A 22,565-nucleotide genomic window follows, 5' to 3' on the forward strand; every position below is an offset into this window, starting at 1 on the left:
ATTACGTCTGAACTCACGTGTGAGTACCTAGCATGCTGATTATCTTATAATATTCATCCAACCAGTATAAAATGAACAAATGCTGAATAAATACAAGGAACATATTTTTAAACGATCCAGGTTTTAGGATTCCAAACCTCTTAACAGGATCTACATATAATGCGATAACTATTCCAGCCAGGAAATTATGCATTTCAACATCAAAGGAACAGCAAGACACATAACGCCATTCCAATGTCTGGATTTCAATGGTAACAACGAATGTCATTTTGAAGGCATAATCTTAGGTTAGTGCCCATTCTTTCTTTCACAGATGGTCACAAGCATGGAGCTGACCTGCTCTGCTGTGCAATTCTTGGCAGGCCTATAGCAGAACTGTTCAGTGATGGGAGATGTTAATTAATTACACCATAAAATAGAATTACAATTAATTGTTAATTTAGGTTTTAAAGTGACAAACGTTAAAGGCTAAAAATAGTCTTTGATCTTTAAAAGGCTTCTTAATGAGGGCACTATTCTTTAAGTACATCATTAGTTTAAATGTGCAAATTGGGTCTAGAGACTGCCAGAGTTAAGCAAATATCTACTCCAATATGTTAAATGTTTATGACTTGGGACAAGGACAATTAATTGCTAATCAATGGGCCAAATCCTAGGTGAGGTCAGGTTCTGAAATAGGGGGATGACAATAGTAAATTGGATTTAGACCATTTTGATTCAATCCGTAAAATTCCCAGTCAAGTGGAGAGTAAGAGACTAGCGCGAAGGCCACACCAGTTGAAATACCCAGATAGTTAAGATATTACTCATTTAGGTAATAGTGGTTTTCAAGGGTGCCCTTTGTTTAGATTAATGAGCCATAATTTTTAGAATTATACTTACATGTCTGTAGTTCAGTTACTTACACATATAATTCAGGAAATAAAATAGTAAAACTCAGCATAGTTTGAAGGGTAATAACACTTAGCTGGGAACTAAGATTAGCAATATTCATAATCTAATTTTCAAGTATGGTCTTGATCCATCAAACAATCCTTAGTTTTCTCTGAACACAAAAGTAAAACCAACACATTACTTAAGTAAGCATCTAACAGCCAGGCAAGCCTTGCCCCGTCACCGCAGGTAGAAGCAAGCTGTCCCTACTTTGTGAGTGTGGTCGGTTGGTCAAGAGCTTCACCAACCTTGAGTTCAGGCGAGAGGTTCCAGAGACAGAGCTGCCCCTCTTGACTTCCGGTCACAACCATCTGCTGGTTATCGGTCATCATGATGGTGGTGATACTGTGGGGAGGAGCTTTCTTGCCCCAGAGGGCCACTGCCTGCACAGAAGTCCTCATGTTGTGAGAATCCTGCACACAAACAAGAGGGAAGATGTGTACACAGTCATCTTTATACATCTGGGGGAACTGATCCAGTTATAAAGTGGATTTACAGTGGCACAAGCTTGACTGACATGTTCTCCAGGGCTGACGTAAGGGCGCTTCCCCATCAACTACAGAAGAAGGTAGTCGGTAGACATTAACATGACTATGACTGTAGTAAATCAAAGAGTAACTTCTCTTCCAATTCTTGATTCCTGATGCCAATGAACAGCAACAATCTACTCACTCCACACCCTGATCTTACAATGGTTTGATCCCAGCCTGCCTCAAAGCCCAGCTACTCCACTCAAGAACAGAGCTTTCTACATCATAAAATATGCACACACTCTCTCCCTAGAAATGTCATTTCATCTAGGTAACCAACACTTGAAATCTGTTATTAAATACAATCTTTTCCATGAAATAGTGGGTTCTACTCTTTAAGAATTGATGTACAAGTGACTGTCATTTCTGTGACATTCATTTTTTTAAAGATTTATTTATTTGAAAGGTAGAGTTACAGAGAGGCAGAGACAGTGGTAGAGAGGTCTTCCATCCACTGGTTCACTCCCCAGATAGCCACAAAGGTCAGGGTTGTGCCAGGCCAAAGCTAGGAGCCAGGAGCTTCTTCCAGGTCCCCCAAGTGGGTTCAGGGGCCCAAGAACTTGGGCCATCTTCTACTGCTTTCCCAGGCACATTAGCAGAGGGCTGGAATGGAAGTGAAGCAGCTGGGACTCAAACTGGTGCCCATATGGGATGCCGGCACTGCAGGCGGCAGCTTTACCCTTTATGCCACAGTATTGGCCCCCAGATTCATATTTACCTATACTACATTTAATAAAAATTTGTATGTGACTATTTTTTAAAGAGTTATTTATTCTTACTTATTTGATAGGCAGAGTGACAGATGGAGAGACAGTGATCTTCCATCTACTGGTTCATTCCTCAAATGACCACACATACCAGGTCTGTGATAGGCTCAAGCCAGGGGCATGCAGCTTCATTCAGGTCTATCATATGGGTGCTAGATGGCCATGTACTCGGGCCATCTTCTCCTGCCTTCCCAGGCTAGGCTCAATAGAAGGAAGGTGGATCAGAAGCAGAGCAGGGGGCCAGTGTTGCAGCATAGCAGGTTAAGCCTCTGCCTGCAACACAGGCTTCCCATATGGGCACCTGTTCAAGATTTGGCTACTCCACTTCTAATCCAGCTCCCTGCAAATGTGCATGGAAAAGTGGTGAAACATGATCTAAGTGCTCAGGCCCCTACACCCATGTGACAGATACAGAAAGGGTTCCAGGCTCTTGGATTCGTCTGGCTCAGTCCCAGCCATTGCAGCCATTTGGGGAGCAAACCAAGACATAGAAGATCAATCTCTCTCTCTAAGTCTGCCTTTCAAATAAATTTTTAAAAAAGTCCTAAACAAAAAAAAAAAAAGCAGCAGCAGAGCATGTAGGACTCCGACTGGCACTCACATAGGGGATGCTGGTGTCACAAGTGGTAGTTTAATCCACTGTACCAAGCACCAGGCCCTTATTTGACACATTTTTGGTTTTGGTATCTTCCCAAACAATAATCTTCATGAAATTACATCAAGTGTTAGTTATAAGGTTAAAATTAATAAATGGGGCTGGCGCTGTGGCACAGTGGGTTAATGCCCTGGCCTGAAGCACTGACATCCCATAGGGGTGCTGGTTCGAGACCTGGCTGCTCCACTTCCGATCCAGCTCTCTGTTGTGGCCTGGGAAAGCAGTAGAAGATGGCCCAAGTCTTTGGGTCCCTGCACCCACATGGGAGACCCGGAAGAAGCTCCTGGCTCCTGGCTTTGGATCGGCGCAGCTCCAGCAGTTGTGGTCAATGGGTAGTGAACCATCGGATGGAAAACCTTTCTCTCTCTCTGCCTCTCCTCTCTCTGTGTAACTCTGACTTTCAAATAAATAAATCCTTTAAAAAATTAAATTAAATTAATAAATGATTATGAAGAAATCCTTGCCCATGTTCTTTGCAAATTATCACCCAGTGATATGAGCAGTATGCTCTGTAAACCACTGAGTTCAATATTTTCCCCATATGGGCATGCTTCTGAGATACAAATAATTTGGGGATGAATTTGGCAGTATATATCTCATCTCTTTGAAATATTAACGATATAATAGTAAGGTACCAAATATACTTTCTACATTTGCTTTGATAAAGTGAAAAAAAAAAGGGAAAAAAAGCAAAGAAAACCTATCTTGCAGGATTGCTGCAACTGAAGCATCAAGAGTCAATACCAATATAAATTAGCAAAAATATGGTATATGCTATAGAGAATGCTAACTTATGTATATTTATACAAATGCACAGATAAACATACAAGCATGGATGTGCACTGACACCAGGAGCACAAATTCAACATGAGAAGTGCTTTACCTATAGACTGCTTGCATTCAAAATTTTACTTGTAGCTTCATTGTTTGGAATTCAGCTCCCTGTGCCTCATTTCTTAGATCAGAAGACAAATCACCCTGGCCTTTAATATTTCTGTATTATTTTTTATTGTTACATCCAAGCACCATGAACCAAGGTATTTAGAGGAAACACTCTGAACCTTGCAATTCTGAGTACTAGGACCACAAACAGCAATTACGTTACTAAGCCAACCAGAGAGTTCTGGTTTCAACAACACTGTAACCTCAACTTTGACTTCTTTCTTTTCAAACACAGAGAAATAATGAATTGCACATATTTTTAAATTGTTGCTTCATAACTACCAAGCTTACAAGTCAAGTCTACAAAATCCTAAGGAGTAAAATCTGACAAGGACTTGCTCCAGGCAGCTATTTGGGGAGTGAACCAGTGGATGGCATCTCTCTCTTTCCCCACTACCTTTCTTTCTCTCCCTCTCTATAACTGTGCCTTTCAAATGAATAAATCAATCTTTAAAAAAACTTTAGGCCGGCACCGCGGCTCACTAGGCTAATCCTCCACCTAGCGGCGCCGGCACACCAGGTTCTAGTCCCGGTCGGGGCGCCGGATTCTTGCCCGGTTGCCCCTCTTCCAAGCCAGCTCTCTGCTGTGGCCCGGGAAGGCAGCGGAGGATGGCCCAAGTGCTTGGGCCCTGCACCCCATGGGAGATCAGGAGAAGCACCTGGCTCCTGCCTTCGGATCAGTGGGGTGCGCCGGCTGCAGCGCGCTGGCCGTGGCGGCCATTGGAGGGTGAACCAACAGCAAAAAGGAAGACCTTTCTCTCTGTCTCTCACTATCCACTCTGCCTGTCAAAAAAACAAAACAAAACAAAAAACCTTTAAATAGAATTTAAATGGAACTAAACAGACACCAAAACACATCTGACAGAAGCTATAGTATACTAAGGCAAATCATGAAAGCAATGAAATGACCTATTAAAGGAATAGCAAGTAAATTTGTAGCAATTTTTGCCACAGTAAATGATGAGCAGACACTTCCGCAGGGTCAACGTCAACTTAGTGTTCTACACTTAGTGATTACTCAGAATGGGAGACATTTTTTCCAATAAAGTCTGACAGAATGCTACATTCACAGACTTTGCTAAAGTAATTATAAAAGAATATGCTTCAAGATAATACATTAAATAAATAAAAAGAATAAAGTTCTGTCCAAGAGGCAGTGGTGTCAAAGAAATCAGTAAACACACAGTAAATCTAAATAAGCACTGTCTGTAAAAATAACAAATATTGGTAATGATGAGGATGGGTAGTTGGGGAGCTAAAGGAATGAACAATAATTTTAGGTAACAGCACAAATGAACAAGAAGCGGAACCTATGTTAAGTCGTTCTAACATTCTTGTCGGCTTGGGAAGAGAGCAGGGATACACATTATGTTAGGGCAAAGATTTGTGACCGAGCACTAAAAGGGAAAGCATTTGTTGACCTCCAAGCCAGTAGGATGGTAAAAACAAACAAAGAGAATGTATCAATCCAATGGAAGAAAATCCATTAAAAATCCAAGAATGGGATGGGTGTTTGACATTGTAGCTCAGATGCTGGTCCTTCACTGGGCTGCCTGGGTTTGAGTCCTGGCTCTGCTTCTGAGCCAGTATTCTGCAAACACACACCCTAGGAGGCAGCAGGTGATGGATCAAGTACTCTGGTCCCTGACACCCACATGTGAGACCCAGACTGAACTCCAGACACCTGGCTTTGGCTTGGCCAAATACTGGCTATTGCAGTAATTTCAAAACAGTAATAAAATGAGTAAATCTATGACACATTTGATTAAATAGTTAGAATTAAAAACATCCAGAAAATAGGTAGAAAATGGGTTTAATAAAAATTAGTACTTAATTGAGAATATTAACTTTATATTAAAAATTTGGAAAGGAATAAAACAATTGTTATAGAAAATACGTATTACTAGATGTGAATAAATGTAAAAATACAAACAGAAATACATTTGTAACCATTCCAAATGGAAATGTGGACACTGGTCTAGTGGTTAAGATTTAAGAAATAAATCTTTTAAAAAAAGTAAAATGATGGAAAATTAGTAAGATAACATTCAAATTAAAATTTTACATCAAAGAAGAACACTGTGGCACAGCGGGTTAACGCCCTGGCCTGAAGCCCCAGCATTCCATACAGGAGCTAGTTGGAGACCCAGCTGCTTCACTTCCGATCCAGTGCTCTGCTGTGGCCTGGGAAAGCAGAAGATGGCCCAAGTCCTTGGCCCCTGCAACCACGTGGGAGATCTGGAAGAAGCTCCTTCCTCCTGGCTTTGGATTGGCGCAGCTCTGGCCATTGCAGCTAATTGGGGAGGGAACCAACAGATGGAAGACCTCTCTCTCTCTCTCTCTCTCTCTCTCTCTCTCTCTGCCTCTCCTCTGTGTGTAACTCTGACTTCAAATAAATAATAATTCTTTAACAAAAAAAAAAGAGCAAGATAAATTTAAAGAATGTAGAACAGGAATCCCCTGGTATGTTTCTAACTCTACCATTTGGGGCAAGTCAGCTTGAGCATGTCCCAAATTATACATCTCTTCCCTCTCTTATTCCCACTCTTATGTTTAACAGGGATCACATTTCAGTTAATTTTCAACACTTAAGAATAACTGTGTATTAATTACAGAATTAAACCAGTCATATTAAGTAGAACAAACAAAAAAAACTACTAAGAGGGATAATGTATTAAGTTGTTCATTAACAGTCAGGGCTATGCTGATCAAGTCACCGTTTCCCATAGTGTCCATTTCACTTCAACAGGTTTCCTTTTTGGTGTTCAGTCAGTTGTCAGTTGGGGATTCCAATTCAATCCCATCAAGGTGGCATGTACCAACGCCATCTCACTATTCCAAGTGATCAATTTCAGTTCACAATTGATCATAATGAAAGGACTAAGAGTCAAAGGGAGCACATAAACAAGTCTAGTACCTGCTAACACTAACCGATAGAATAAATAAAGGGGAGAGTGATCCAACATAGGAAGTGAGATACTCAGCAGACTCATAGAATGGCAGATGTCCTAAATAGCACTCTGGCCTCAGAATCAGCCCTAAAGCCATTCGGATCTGGCTGAAAAGCCCATGAGAGTATTTCAGGCATGGAAAGCCAAGACACTCTGGCAAAAGATCTCTGCGAGTGAGATCCCAGTGGAAAGAACAGGTCATCAAAGAAGGAGGTACCTTTCTCTGAAGGGAGGAGAGAACCTCCACTTTGACTATGACCTTGTCTAAACAAGATAAGAGTCAGAGAACTCAGAGGGCTTCCATAGCCTTGGAAACTCATGACTGGAGCATAGGGAGATTACTGATGCCATAGACAGGAGTGTCAATTGGTAAAGTCAACAACAGGAGTCACTGTGCACTTACTCCTCATGTAGGATCTCTGTCCTTAATGTGCTGTGCATTGAGATTTAATGCTATAACGAGTACTCAAACAATATATTTCACTTTGTGTTTCTATGGGGGTGCAAACTGTTGAAATCTTTACTTAATGCATACTAAACTGATCCTCTGTAAAAAAAAAAAAAAAAAAAAGAAAAGAAAAGAAATTATCAACTCCCAACTTGACTCTCACTGGGATTAAACATGACAATAGGTCTGATCTGATTTCATCATCATTTAAAAAAAATCATCTATTATTTTTCACTTTATGTTTCTGTGTGGGAGCAAACTGTTGAAATCCTTACTTAATGTATACTAAGCTGATCTTCTGTATATTAAGATAATTGAAAATGAATCTTGATGTGAATGGAAGGGGAGAGGGAGTGGGAAAGGGGAGGGTTGTGGGTGGGAGGGACGGTATGTGGGGGAAGCCATTGTAATCCATAAATCGTACTTTGGAAATTTATATTCATTAAATAAAAGTTAAAAAAAAAAAGAATGTAGAACAGGCTATCCATTTCTGCTCAAAACAACAACAAAGAATCTATCAATAAAACCCAGTCATTTCAAGATTTATCTATTTATCCACCTCTCTATGTCTCTCAGAGAAAATGAAAACAAAAATTTTAATAATGAAGATAAAAGAAATGAGAAACAGAAAATAAATTCACATCCAAACATATCAGAGCTTACAATAAATAGAGTGAAATATCTAGTTAGAAGACAGATCCTCAATTATAGTGTGCGGTAAATCCTATTTGAAAAAGATTTCTAACATATTAACACTTAAAGGTTGAAAATAAAGAGATGAAGAAGATATACCAAGCAACTCATCATGAAAGAAAATTGATGTAATTTTGGACAAAATGGACTTTAAAGTGAAACAGACGTAAGGGGTGAAGGGCCACTAAATCAGCCACTTAGATTTCACCAGAAAAGAGTAACTGTCTCTGGTTACACAAGAGTAGATCCTCAAAATACGTAAAATACATAAATAACATAGTTTTATATAACTTAGAAACGCTGAATTTACTGCTAATGGGGGAGATTTTACAAGCCAACCAGCAATACATAGATCAAAAACATTAAAAATAAAAATAGTTGAAACACAAAATATATATTTGTAGTATCATGGCTACAAATAGATATCTTCATTCAACTATTTAAAAAAACACACATTTCAATGAAATGCATTACATTTTATCAACTTTGACCACATTAGACCATGGAATATACTTCGATTCTCAAGATTAATATCATATAGGCAACACTATTTGACCAAATAGTAACAGCCTATCCAACAAACTACACACAGACACACAATATAAAAGTTAGAATGTTCCCTCCCTAAATATTTGGAAAATAAAACAATACTATTCTAAATAATCCTTGGGTTAGCAAGAAGACATAATGACAATCAGATATTAAGATCCAAAGGGTGCCGGTGCTGTGGCATGGTAGGTTAAGTATCTACCTGCAGTACCAGCATCCCATATGGATGGTGGTTCATGTCCTGGCTGTTCCGCTTCCAATGCAGTTTCTGCTATGGCCTGGGAAAGCAGTGGAAGATGATACAAGTGCTTGAGCCCCTGCACCCACGTGGGAGACCTGAAAGAAACTCCTGGTTCCTGGCTTCAGATTGCTTCAACTCCAACCCTTGTGGCCATTTGGGAAGTGAACCAGTGGATGGAAGACCTGTCTCTCCCACTCTCTCTGCAACTCTGTCTTTCAAGTAAATAAATCCTTAAAAACAAAAGACTCTTTCAAAAAAGACAATGAAAACTTTGTTATAATAAGGTTTGCCAGATTTAGATTTTCTATATTTAAGGAAATTAAAATCTTAACTATATATATATATTAAAAAGTAAAATCATGGAAGCTGGTGCTGTGGCAAAGTGGGTTAACGCCCTGGCCTGAAGCACCGGCATTCCATATGGGCACCGGTTCTAGTCCTGGCTGCTCCTCTTCCAATCCAGCTCTCTGCTATGGCCTGGGAAAGCAGTAGAAGATGGCCCAAGTCCTTGGGCCCCTGCACACACGTGGGAGACCCGCAAGAAGCTCCTGGCTCCTGGCTTCAGATCAGTGCAGCTCCGGCTGTTGCAGCCAACTGGGGAGTGAACCATTGGATGAAGGACCTCTCTCTCCCTCTCCCTCTCCTCTCTGTGTAACTTTGACTTTCAAATAAATAAATCTTAAAAAAAAAAAAGTGAAATGATGGAAAATTAGTAAGATAACATTCAAATTAAAATTTTACATCAAAGAAGAGCAAGATATGGGGCCAGCACTGTGGCACAGTGGGTTAATGCCCTGGCCTGAAGCCCCGGCATTCCATATGGGAGCCGGTTCGAGACCCAGCTGCTTCACTTCCAATTCAGCATTCTGCTGTGGCCTGGGAAAGCAGTAGAAGATGGCCCAAGCCCTTGGGCTTCTGCACCCACATGGGAGACCTAGAAGAAGCTCCTGGCTCCTGGCTTCAGATTGGCACAGCTCCGGCCGTTGCAGCTAATTGGGGAGGGAACCAATGGATGGAAGATCTCTCTCTCTCTCTGCCTCTCCCCTCTCTGTACAACTCTGACTTCAAATAAATAAATAAATCTTAAAAAAAATAGCAAGATAAATTTAAAGAATGCAGAACAGGTCATCCATTACTGCTCAAAACAACAAAGAATCTACAAGTAAAACCCAGTAATTTCAAAACAGTAATGAGTAAATCTATGACACATTTGATTAAAAAGTTAGAGTTAAAAACATCCAGAATATAGATAGAAAATGGGTGTAATAAGAATTAGTACTTAACTGAGAATATTAACTTTATATTAAAAATTTGGAAAGGAGTAAAACAATTTTTAAAGAAAATATGTATTACTAGATGTGAATAAATGTAAAAATGCAAACAGAAATAAATCTATAACCATTCCAAATGGAAATGTGGGCACTGGTCTAGAGGTTAAGACGCTGGTTATGTGAGTTCAGTTCCTGGATCTGACTGCAATTTCCTGCTACTCTAGACACTGGGAGCCTTGGGTTCCTATCACTCACACAAGAGATGTGGATTGAATTCCTTCTGACTCCTAGCTTCAGCCTGACTCAGCCCAGCTTGCCACAGGCATCTGGGGAGTGCACTAGCAGATGGAAACTCACTGGCTCCTGCTCTCTTTCTTCTTGTGCCTCTTCTGCCTCTCAAACAAAGCCACATGCATGTACTTATCATAGCCAAAACTTTATATTGTGATATAATCTTGGGCAATTAGCAGATATATTTTTATATATGTAAACACTTATCATAGACCTACATACATTCCAAGTAAAATGAAAAGTTCATTTCATAGTTTACTTATGTTAAAATCAAGAAAGAGAGAAGCAAAACAGAACAATCATGACTTGCAATTGAAAAAGGCAGAGGAAAACAGTCAATCACACCACAGAAAACAAGACCAAAAAACACACAAAACCTGGCATTAGTCACAACATCTGATGGTGGAGAGGCTCTTAGTGTAAGGGAAAATTGGCCTCACTCTCTGTCACTCCTGAGGGCACCACAGTATGCTAGCCCAGGACAATTACTGCTCATCACTGCATGGAGCTGGATGAATTAAAGATAAGATGCCCAATACACTGTTTAAGAGGGCAGGAGAGCAAAAATCAGTAGTTTTAACAATTACTAAGAGACAGAGAATGGTTCACGTATCAGGACATTTAACTTTTGGGAAATCGTACACTCCTTAAGTGATATAAGTGAAGATTGTATAACTATTAGTAAGAAGGACTCCAGGAGTGAGATTTCATGTTCCACTCCTTCTAAGAAATACTACGTTGTTCTCCATAGCTTCTAGTAATTTACAGAGAAAGTAATTTTAAAAAAGTCATTTGCATTTTGGCTGAAATCTTGGCTTAGCTAATGTCTGCTTCTTGGAACTAAGAAGTGGTGGGAAAGGAATTGAAACTGCGTATTTTCTGTCTCTGGGCAAAAGGTACTGTGGTTCCTGTCTGAAGACTCACTGGTCACCTTTTAAACTTTACCTAGGAAATTAGTCAAGGAAATTTTACTGGCCTGCTAATGAGAATCTCAGCAGAAACAAACTTGGAGGAACATTTGCCAAGGAGTTAATTTATCTGTAATGATTAACTAACATTATGCTAAAGATAAACACTTCCACAGGTGTATTATTTATAGGCCTGCTACTTTAGAGAATTAACTTCTTTTACTTGAATCATTGCAACATTGTCCAATAACTAGCCACTTCAATTATTCTGAATTAGTAGCTGCCTTACAGTTATCTACTGGGCGTGGATGGCTCTCTAACGAAACGATACAGTTCCTCCAAGAATAGGGAGTAGCCTTTACTTAATGTTGCACCTGGCCCATACTGAGTACTTGTTAAGTATTCTTTTAATGAAAGTGATCTTGATACTTCATCATTCAACATTATTTATCAAAGATTAGACTCATGACTTTTTTAGTCAAAGATTTACATACATAGAGGAGAGACAGAGAGGGAAAAAGATCTTCCATCCACTGGCTCACTTGAAAAACTGCTCCAACAGCTGAGACTAGGATGGGCTGAAGCCAGGAACCCAGGTCTCCCACACAGGGGCAGAAGTACTTGGCCATCTGCTGCTGCTTCCCAGGTGCATCAGTGGGAGCTGGATTCTAAATGGAGGAGTCAGGACTTGAGCAGCTAGGTTGAAATAGAATGTCAGGGTTGCAAGTGGTGGCTTAAACCACTGTGCGTGCCACAATGCCAGCCCCAAGAATCATTTCTTTTTTTGTAAATTTTTTTATTTTATTTAACAGGCAGAGTTAGACAGTGAGAGAGAGAAAGAGAGATAGAGTGAAAGGTCTTCCTTCCGTTGGTTCACTCCCCAGATGGCTGCTACGGCCGGCGTGCTGCACCAATCCGAAGCCAGGAGCCAGGTGCTTCCTCCTGGTCTCCCATGCGGGTGCAGGGCCCAAGCACTTGGGCCATTCTCCACTGCACTGCCGGGCCACAGCAGAGAGCTGGACTGGAAGAGGAGCAACCTGGACAGAATCTGGCACCCCAACTGGGACTAGAACCCGGGGTGCCTAATTGTTGTATTTCCTAAAGTATACAAAGCACAGTGCCTTAAACATGGGAAATCAACGAGTAACAGTAGACTAAATGCATCTCTTCATTACTTTTTTAAAAACTTATTTGAGATATATATATAGAGAGAGAGAGAGACAGCAACAGAGACAGAGAATGTTGCCATCTTTCAGTTCACTCCCCATATGCCCACAATGGCTGGGGCTGGAGCCTGGAGCTAGGAAGACAACCCAGCCCTCCCATGAGAATAGCATGAGTCTAATTACTTGAGCCATCACTGCTGCCTTCCTAGGTCTGCATTAGCAGGAAGCAAGAATAGGGAGCCAGAGCTGGGGATGGAAGCTAGGCACTCTGGTGTGGGATTCAAGCACCCTAACTACTCAGGTAGACAGCCACTTCTGCTGGCCCCAGCTCCTGTATTTCTAATAATAGCAGCAGTTATTCAAAGTTCAAATGTTAAGGCCGGTGCTATGGTGTAGCGGGTAAAGCTGCTGCCTGCAGTGCCGGCATCCCATAGGGGTGCCAGTTCAAGTCCTAGCTGCTCCATTTCTGGCCCAGCTCTCTGCTATGGCTTGGGAAAGCAGTAGAAGATTGCCCAAGTCCTTGGGCCCCTGTACCCACATGGGAGACCTGGAAGAAGCTCCTGTCTCCTGCCTTGGGATTAGTGCTGCTCCGGCCATTGTACCATCTGGGGAGTGAACCAGTGGATGGAAGACCTCTCTCTCTCTCTCTCTCTCTCTGCCTCTCCGTAACTCTGCCTTTCAAATAAATAAATAAATATTTTAATAGAACATAAAGATCAAATGTTTTCACAATTATATTTGTGCTTTTTTTGTAATTCAAATTAATTATTTCAAATTGACTTTCAGGAGATTGTGAACTCCCTGAGGACTAGGACTGCTCTCTGTTTTGTCTATCGCTCTACTCTAAGAGCCCAGACTATTAGCACAGAAAGGGTTCAGTAACTATTTGCTGAAGGAATAGGTGAACGGAGTCTGAAAAATCAGGTGTGGATGTGGGCATCTGGCACAGCAGTTAAGTCACCAGTTGGAATGCCAGCATTCAACACTGGAGTGCCTGGCTGGAGTCCCAGCTACTCCTAATTCAGAATCCTGATAATGCACACCCTTTAGGCAGGAGATGATGGGTTCCTGACACCCACAGGGACTCAGTTCTCAGCTTCTGGTTTCCACTGGCCTAACCCTGGCTGTGTGGACATGTGGGGACTGAATCCGTGGGTGGAAGATCTCCCTCCATATATCTCTTTCAAAAAAATATAAATCTTTGCAAAGAATCAGTTGCAATAAAGCACCCACTCATGTGATTATTTACAAATATGTAAGTACCAAAATTCTAAGCATTTGGGACTAAGCATGTGGGACTAGCCACAGGATATCTACACAACAAATTAGAAAATGAAACACATCAAGATGAAAGAAATAAGATCCCAGTGAGAATAGTATAGATCATAAAGTGCGGTGGAAAGCAGATCTGCAATTCAGAGAGCTGGCTTTGGATTGTCGTTATTTGTTTACCACATATTGCCTTTATCCCATCATAAAGATAATAAGTAGTAAAATGAAGGTATTATCACCTGCGCGGCCTACATCATAATATTCCTGTGAGGAATAAATTCAACCATGTAAGTAAAAACATAGGGGTGTAAGTATGCATATTAAGCTGTTGTATTGCATATTAAGCATACCTATTGTTCATAACCTCCCGTAAGTCTAGAATTCAGAGCAAGAGGTAGCCTTGAGGATCACTGATCTAAGCTCCCTCACTTTTAAGGAAGCTGATGATGAGAAACGTGGTCTACTTATCTACTAAGATCACTTTTAATTCTGACTCAGACACTAAGAGAATTTGACAGCAAGAATTAAAAAAAAAAAACTGATTACAAGACTGCCTGTCTCAGGAGTCTTTTTCATTTTGCTCTATTTTTATTTTTTGCTGTAAAATTTAAAAAATAAACCCTGAAAAACCTTCGTATATTGCTATTCACGAGAGTAAATCCATATCTTTTGAGATTCTCTAATAATTCTTCCAGAAATCTCTATTAAACAAAAACCTGTGGGCAGGCATCTGGCCTAGTGGACCATACAAGATGCCCAAAGACTGTATCACAGGGCCTCAGTTCAATTCTGGCTCTGGCTCCCAATTCCAGCTTCCTGCCAATGCAGACTTTAGAGAGAGTATTTGGGTTTCTGCCACCCACATGACTGCTGGTCTGGCCTCAGTCCAGCCTGGTTGTTCTGGACATTCAGAGAGTGCACAAGCAGGTAAGATCTCTCTCTGTCCCCATGCTTCTCAAATAAATGAACCAACAAAATGTATCAAAAAATATAAAACATTGTATTGCAGATGATTTAAGTTAGATGGAATCTCTGGGGTGTGAAGGGGGAAAAGTTGTCTCTGACAGAAATATTCCTGGGCCATTTCAAATAATTATATGTCTAGACAGGCCTTAAAGTCTTTAGAAAGGAATTACAAGTGTCTATTTCACAGCCCTCAATTTATAATTACTGTATCCTGAATCTGAGTATCTGAATGATATTTTAGAATGTCTAGAACAGCTAATTGATAGATGCTTACTCAAAATGACTTTTAAGTCAGATCTATTTAAAGGTGATTTAAAATAAGTACTTCCATTGGAGAAAGAAGTATGAACACTAAAAAAAGGTACATAGCCACAGAAACACACACAGCTACAGATGACCTTGTAAAGGGTACACTAATCTCCCTCATTTTCCATGTCTATTCATACACTGTGTACAGCACTGGAGATTTCAGATATTGCATTTGATAACTTACATAATCAATATGGCTGTTGGGATAATGACATAAGCACACTCAAATACAAACAGAAACTATACTCAAGGGATTCTCAAATTATTTCTATACAAGCTCTTTTAATTAATTATTTACTTGAGAGAAAGAAAGAGATCTTCCATCCTCTGGTTCACTCCTCAAATGCCTACAACAGTCCTAGCTGAGCATGGCTGAAATGAGAGCCTGGAACTCCATCTGGGTCTCTCACATTTATAACATGGACTTAACCCTGAATGGCTCGCCGGATGCACATTAGCAGGACATTGTTATCAAAAGTAGAGCCAGGACTCTAACCCAGGCACTGTGATATGGGATGGAGGCATTCCAAGGGACATCTGAACTACTTCACCAAATGCCTAGCTCTTCATAAATTCTTGACTGCAGCATACAGATACCATAGTGGATTGTCAGAATGGCAAGGTAAATGGTCTTCAAAACACTCATAACCAGTAGGTAGAATACACATGTAAATGAATTACAAGTTTGGGCTTTGCATTTAGGTGTATCTCACTGTTCTCACAAAGAGGCTTTACTGCTGGGAAACAAGCGCTCTGGACACATAGCAGTGCTAAGGGAGCATACAGGAGAGTGTACTGTCGTCTGCAGAAAGTAACCAGCGTTTTGCGGATCTCCGTCTTCTTCTGATTTTTCTACCTTCTTCAGTAAACCCTTTCATCTATTAAACATGTCCTTTCTCAATGGTATATTAGAAATAATTGTAATTAAACATTTTTATTGTTAATATATTTATAATTATATAATTAATTATAAATCAGGTTTAATAGTTTAATTATAGATATATACAATCAATTTCTGTGAAAGAAAACAGTATTAAGTTTTCTGTTTTAATATTATATATTTAAATATAAAATGAAATTTAGGTACCATTTCCAACAGGACCAAGACTTCATTTGTAAAATAATGTGTGGATTTCCTTTTCTGTTTAATAAATTTAAACTGTTCATCTTAATAATTTCCACATTTTGTTTCTAAATGAGACTATTATTTGCAAGTAGTTCTTAGCCATGAAGTTTGTGAATATTTTTACATCTTTAGAAAAAGCCATATTCAATGAAATCATTATTATTTCCCCCTTTTTCATGTAATTTTAAGGTACTAGTGACAGTCTGATACGCCAGTTGAGACTATCAGATGAATGAAGCCTACAGATGGCAGAATGCCTCTTGCAGCAAATCTGTAGAATGTGTACTGTTTTCCTTTTCACTTAACAAGATTTCAGTACGAGTTCCCTGGGTTTCTTTTTATAACCAGTGGTCCACCGTGACACAGATTAAATGAACAAATCAGAGCTTCTCTGTAGTGTGCATCAGCATACAGTGGGCCTCCAATACTTTATACAAGGAGGTTAGAGAAATGGAAACTCTCAATGGTGTGCACAAAAATAACCACTTTCTATGTATATGCTTTGATGTGAAGAAGGAAAAGTACTGAATTAAGTAAAACTTCTCTGGGAACATAAATAATCTATAGCGGTAGAAGGCTCAAACCAGTATAGAGTTTGCACAACCATTACAGGGTTTGTAAAACCATCTGCATCTTAGAAATAAGCCTCCTGGTGAGGTGGTGGTACCAACAACCACTGACTGCTGCACGGACTTGCAGGCTGAGCTCTCGGGAGCTTGTCCAAAACTGTTCTGCTTTCAAATGAAAATGTTCTTAAATACATATTTTTAAGCAGAAATATCAACAGGCTACTTACTCTAGAAAGGTGAAATTTCAGCTTACCTTCTAGACCCACAAGGAACTTGGAAATCACCAAGTGAGCAAACACTTTGTTGAGCTGTGTATTACAGCTAGCAAAGGACGGGTGTGCCTTTCCATTGCCTGACCTCTAATCCCTAGCACAGTGCGGCCCACACAGGTGACATTCAATACACACTTCTCCAGTCAGCCTACTTAACCCAGATAAAGGTGCAGGAGTTCCCAGGAACCAGGAGCAACTTTCAGAATGTGAAATGACAGTCCTATTTTGCTGATAAGGAAGTGAAGGAAGAGAGATGTGACAAGCAGTCTTCTTACTGAAGTAGAACTGACATTCTGAACAAAGCAACTCTCCAACTCTTTGCATTTCACAGAAACGGATGGAAATTTAAGGGTAAAAATTCTTGATTGATCATTAGGTTGTATCCAGCACACTGCTTCCTCCATTATTTTGAATTAATAGAAAGACACAAGAAAATATAACAGAATTAGTTACATAAATTTTGACCTCGCTCACACCCATCTTAGGAGCTAGCAAATATTATCTGAACCTCAGTTTTCTCATCAAAAAATGGGAAAAATAATTACCTTACAGAATTGACATAAGGATAGGTGTTTCTACATAGAAAACTCTGATAAGTTCTCCTCATTGACCATTGGCACACAGCAAATAATTACTGAATGAGGGACTGAGGCAATATATTACTCTATTTTCTACTGTGGGTAGATAGTGTGATTATTTGCTAGCATTACCTTTGTCAATGCTAGATTCCCTCTCTCCTACAATATTGTCATTAAAATTTTTGTCCTCTAAAATATTACGGGTATATGCTAGCACATTTGGCCATGAAAATGTACCATTTGTTACTACTATGTTTTTAAAAAAAGATTTATTGATTTATTTGAAAGGTAAAGTTAGAGAGACACACAACCAGAGAGAGAGAGAAAGAGAACCCTCAATCTGCTGATTCACTCCCCAAATAGCCATAATGGTAAAGGTTGAGCCAGGCCAAGGGAAGGAGCCTGGAATTCAATCCAGTTGTCCCATGTGGGTGACAGGGGTCAAGGATTTGGATTATCTTCTGTAGCTTTCCCTGGCACATTAGCAGAGAACTGGATCAGAATTAAAGCAGCCGAGACTCTAACTGATGCTGGTATTGCCGGTGGTGGCCTAACCCACTGTGCCACAACACTGGATGATTTCAGGCCAAACTAGGTTTGCTACAGTTGTTAATCAAATGCAAAATGCCTGGTTACATTTTTTTTTTTTTTTTTTTTTGACAGGCAGAGTGGACAGTGAGAGAGAGAGACAGAGAGAGAAAGGTCTTCCTTTGCCGCTGGTTCACCCTCCAATGGCCGCCGCTGCAGCCGGCGCACCGCGCTGATCCTGGCAGGAGCCAGGAGCCAGGTGCTTTTCCTGGTCTCCCATGGGGTGCAGGGCCCAAGCACCTGGGCCATCCTCCACTGCACTCCCTGGCCATAGCAGAGAGCTGGCCTGGAAGAGGGGCAACCGGGACAGAATCCGGCGCCCCAACCGGGACTAGAACCCGGTTTGCCGGCGCCGCAAGGTGGAGGATTAGCCTATTGAGCCACGGCGCCGGCTCTTGGTTACATTTTAATTTCAGATAAACAACATTTTTTTTTGTATAAGTACCTCCTTTACGATGTTGGAAGCAAGTAGATGCTAAAGACAAATATTGTCTATTGTATGAAGTATGTTAATAAAAATATTACTTGTTGATCAGAAATTCCAATATAATTGAGTCCCATAGACATCTGAAGGCATTTGGTACCCCGAGGCTAGAGGTAACAGGTCATCTTGGAATCACAGTCACCCCTCCCTGTCTGTACAGATGAGGAAATGAAAGCCCAGAAGAGCTGGTCGTTTGGCAACAGTAACCAAGAAAAGAGCAATAGACCCAGACCCAGACCCAGATCTCATACCAGCACATCTAGAGCTCAGTGCCTGCACACCAGGACAAAGATGGTCCATTCTGACCTGCCAGAAGTGAGCTTGGTTATTCTTTAAAAAAAGAAAAAAACAAAAACACAATAAAACCACTAATTACGCAGGCTCCAGTGGGGCCTCGTGGCCTTCTGCCCAGCTGCAAAGTCACCCCTGCAACAATTTGTTTTTTATGTTCCTGAGTTAGCTGAGCCCAGCAGAGGAATGACGGAGCTGCACATGTGGTGTTGTGGTTGTTGTCTGTTGTGCAGTTGTTTACCTTGTTCTAAAAAGCCTTCTTTGGTGACACGCCCAGACACTCAATCTCCCCTTACAGGCCTCAAACACAAACAAGCCTAGAACTCCTTGACTGAGGACAGCCAACCAAAAGATCCAAAGGATAAGGCTCTCAGTCACAAGGGTTTTGATAACCTTCCAACCAAGGTGAACGCATGCGAGGGAAGTGCTAACAATGGAATAGTAAATAATATGAGCTTTGGGATGAAAGAGATGTGGATGTGAGTCTCAGATCTGCCACTTCTAGTTGTGTGACCTCTCTGACTCCAGTCTCTGCAGTGGAAAAGAATCTCATCAACTTTCCTCCCAACTCAGAGCCACTGTCAGGAGCGAAAATGAATGACTGTATAACTCTTTCCTTCAAAAAAGTTAACTTGGTCATCTTGAGGCCAGAGGGAGTTTTTTTTTTTTTTTTTTTTTTTTTTTTTTAATAATATGTTTGTGTTAGTGACAGAGGAAGAGAGCACCCATCTGCTGATTCACTCCTCAAACGTCCCCAAAGGCCAGGGACAGGCTCAGAGCTGAAGCCAGAAGCTGGGAACTCAAGCCAGGTGGCCAACATGGGTGACAAGAAACCAAGTCCTTGAGCCATCACCTGCTGCTTCCCAGGGTCTGCAGGGAATCCAGCTTGAATCAATTCCAGTTGGAATGAATCTTGAAATTGAACCCACATAATCCTATGTGGGATTTAAGTATCCTCATCAGCAGTCTGGGCCAAACAGCATCCCTAGGAGTTTTCTTAAATTTTGAGTTGAGTTGCAGATTAAAAGAACTTGGTTCCTAAAATTCACTGACTTGTACACTTTTTATGGGTGCATTTCGTTGTATGAAATTATACCTTAATGAACTTGAAAAAATATATTAGATTGCTGAGAAAAGTAGCTTAACCTACTTCATACAGCTACTGTTTGCAATACTTTGGGAGATGGCAAAGTATAGCTTCATTGAAGGAACAAAGAACACAAGCAAACTGAGGAATGATGCAGAAAGCGAGGGGTTTGGGTGGGTGTAGGGGGTGCCAATTGAGAGCTACTTTAACCAGGGAAGAGAGTGAAGCAAGCAGCAGCACCTGGTGTCTCTGGAACCCCATGGTTCTTGCACAACTGATCTGGTCTCAGCAGAAGCCCATGTCCCCCAAAACCTATCTTTGCAAATGCCCCCAGAGCAAACTTTCTTATTTTATCAACAGATTGTAATCAGGTAACTCCTTAGTAAAGGTTAAAAAAAAAAAAGTTACTACAAAGTCAAAGGCTGCCCAAGGCATATTTGAATAACACATAAAATTCCACCTGGTTTATCCAGTGAAGCATGACTATTTTAGAATTAACCCCTAACCTACATCAAAGCGAAACTCCTCCAGAAATGTTACAATTGAGTGATTAATTACTACTTAGGAAACTATGAAAAATAATGTGTTAGGTAGGATATACCTTGGCAAGTAAAGTCAATGCTAAAATAGCCCAGAGATCAAGGGAGTAATCAAACAGAAATACAAATTAATCTCAGAACTCCTGATCTAGAATATATATAAAACAGAGCAGCCAAAAACAAAAACTTGGGGCCAGCACTGTGGTGTAGTGGCTGAATCTGCCACCTGAAGCACTGGCTTCCCATATGGGCTCCAGTTCGAGTCCTGGCTGCCTCATTTCTGATCCAGCTCTCTGCTATGGCCTGGGTAAGCAGTAGATGATGGCCCAAGTCCTTGGGCCCCTGCACCCACTTGGGAGACCCAGAAGAAGTTCCCAGCTCTGGCTGTTGTGCTCACTTGGGGAGTGAACCAGTAGATGGATGATCATTCTCTCTCTGCCTCTCTGTAACTCTGCTTTCAAATAAATCTCTTAAAAAAAAAAAAAAAAAAAAAAAAAAAAAACCACACACATACACACACAAAACCTTACTGTCACTACATGGAAGAGTTTTCCATCACAGTTCACAGCTCCTCCAGCCTGTGGGTCTAAGATTTTCCTTCCAACTTCATCAGTTTGCTCATTAAGCTGTGCTGCAATAAAGCTAATATAACCAAATAAAGACCAGTGTTTTCCATTTAGAGTCAGTGTCAAAGAGCCTAGCATTAGGCTGCTACAAGAATTATGAGGATGATTCAGCTTTCTCCATGGCACCTTCATTTTTATTTATATTCAGTTAGTGAACAACTTCATGGAACTACAATCTTCCTGCAGAAAATTTCAAAGTTTTAGACTGCAGGGCATTCTTTTATTTTTCAATTTTATTCAAGCAGGAAAGAAACAGACATGCAGACCCAGGGGTCTCCCGTCTGCTGGCTCACTCCCCAAATATCTGTAAGAGCCAAGGGTGGGCCAGGCCAAAGTCAGGAGCTGGGAATTCAGGGGGTCTCCAACTTGAGTGGCAGGGATCCTAGTGCTTGAGCCATCATCTGCCATCTCCATGGTGCTTGTTAGCAGGAAGCTAGAATGGAGAGTGGAGCCAGGACTCGAACAGATACACTCCAGTGGGTTACAGGTGTGTTAACCTCTGCGACCAACACTCACCCTGGAATTTCTTTTTCTTAGTGTCTGCTACATTTAACTCTGAATATTGACAGTGAAAGGGACTGATTTTTCTGTGTAGTTTCTCTTTATTTCTTGACCTGCCAGACATCTAATGTGAACAAAAAAGGCCACCATTCTAATTCATTATTATTTAAATTAAAAAAAATCTTTATTGCAAACTGACCTAGGTAAGGTGGTGGGTTGGAGTACAGAGAACAAAACAGAAAAACTCAGGCTCTTCTCAGTCTTTACAACTGAATCAGCTCATGGTTAGCTTTAACTAAGTATTTGCATTAAGAGAAAAAGCATTGTTTCTGTGGGTGTGGATTCTGCAAGTACTTCCAGGCTTGAGTCATATTTTTCGCCATATCCAACAACAATCTGGAAAACTATTTGTCTAACATACTTGTATTCCTTTAACTCACTCATTAAATTAACTTACACACAAATAAATTAAGTTGTACAAATAATATCCTTTGGCATCAACTTAATCATGGGTGCATATAAAATCATAAGTTGTAATGTGCTTGTTATATTTTCAAAATAGTAGATTATAACAAATACTTATTTATCAGCATAAATGCTTGCTGTGTATTACCTAACGCACATTGGGAAACAAGGCTCCAATCAATTGTCATAGTCAAATCCTTTTCTTTACCCTTTCAAAGATCCCACACCAAATGAGGCAATTCTTCCCCTCCAGCCCCTAAACCCCACAAAGCTAGATTGGAAGTGGAGTAGCTGGGACTTGAACCAGGCACTCTGATAAGGGATGCAGGCTTCTCCAGTGGTTAATTCAATCTCCTTCCCTCCCCTCCCCTCATTCTCACACACATTTACATATGTATATTCTTCTAAGTAAAGAATATTAAGTAAGTGGAATATTTGTCATTTACAATCCTTCAATGTATTCGTCATAATTTAGAATCTACTCTATCTTTTCAGTGGATTAAACAGGGGAGATAAAGCTAAGACTTCAAAGATAAGGGCTGTCATG

General features: G+C 40.5%; 1 protein-coding gene across 8 annotated transcripts in view; it reads right to left on the reverse strand.

The window, feature by feature from the left end:
- WDR72 (WD repeat domain 72) overlaps positions 1-22,565 on the reverse strand; it is a 243,257-nt gene that overhangs the window by 209,471 nt on the left and 11,221 nt on the right. For 7 of the 8 annotated variants that reach the window (XM_008268981.5, XM_089309468.1, XM_089309470.1 and 4 more), the window contains exon 2: positions 1,182-1,346. The exons of the other annotated variant lie outside the window; for it this stretch is intronic. In XM_008268981.5, the coding sequence (XP_008267203.4) occupies positions 1,182-1,334 (153 nt within the window). In that variant the 5' untranslated portion in view covers positions 1,335-1,346. The remainder of the gene's footprint in view (positions 1-1,181; positions 1,347-22,565) is intronic. 8 annotated transcript variants of the gene reach the window in all.

The sequence above is a fragment of the Oryctolagus cuniculus genome, chromosome 12, assembly GCF_051225735.1.
Source record: "Oryctolagus cuniculus isolate XC-2025 breed Fujian yellow rabbit chromosome 12, ASM5122573v1, whole genome shotgun sequence".
Taxonomy (NCBI): Eukaryota; Metazoa; Chordata; class Mammalia; order Lagomorpha; family Leporidae; genus Oryctolagus; species Oryctolagus cuniculus.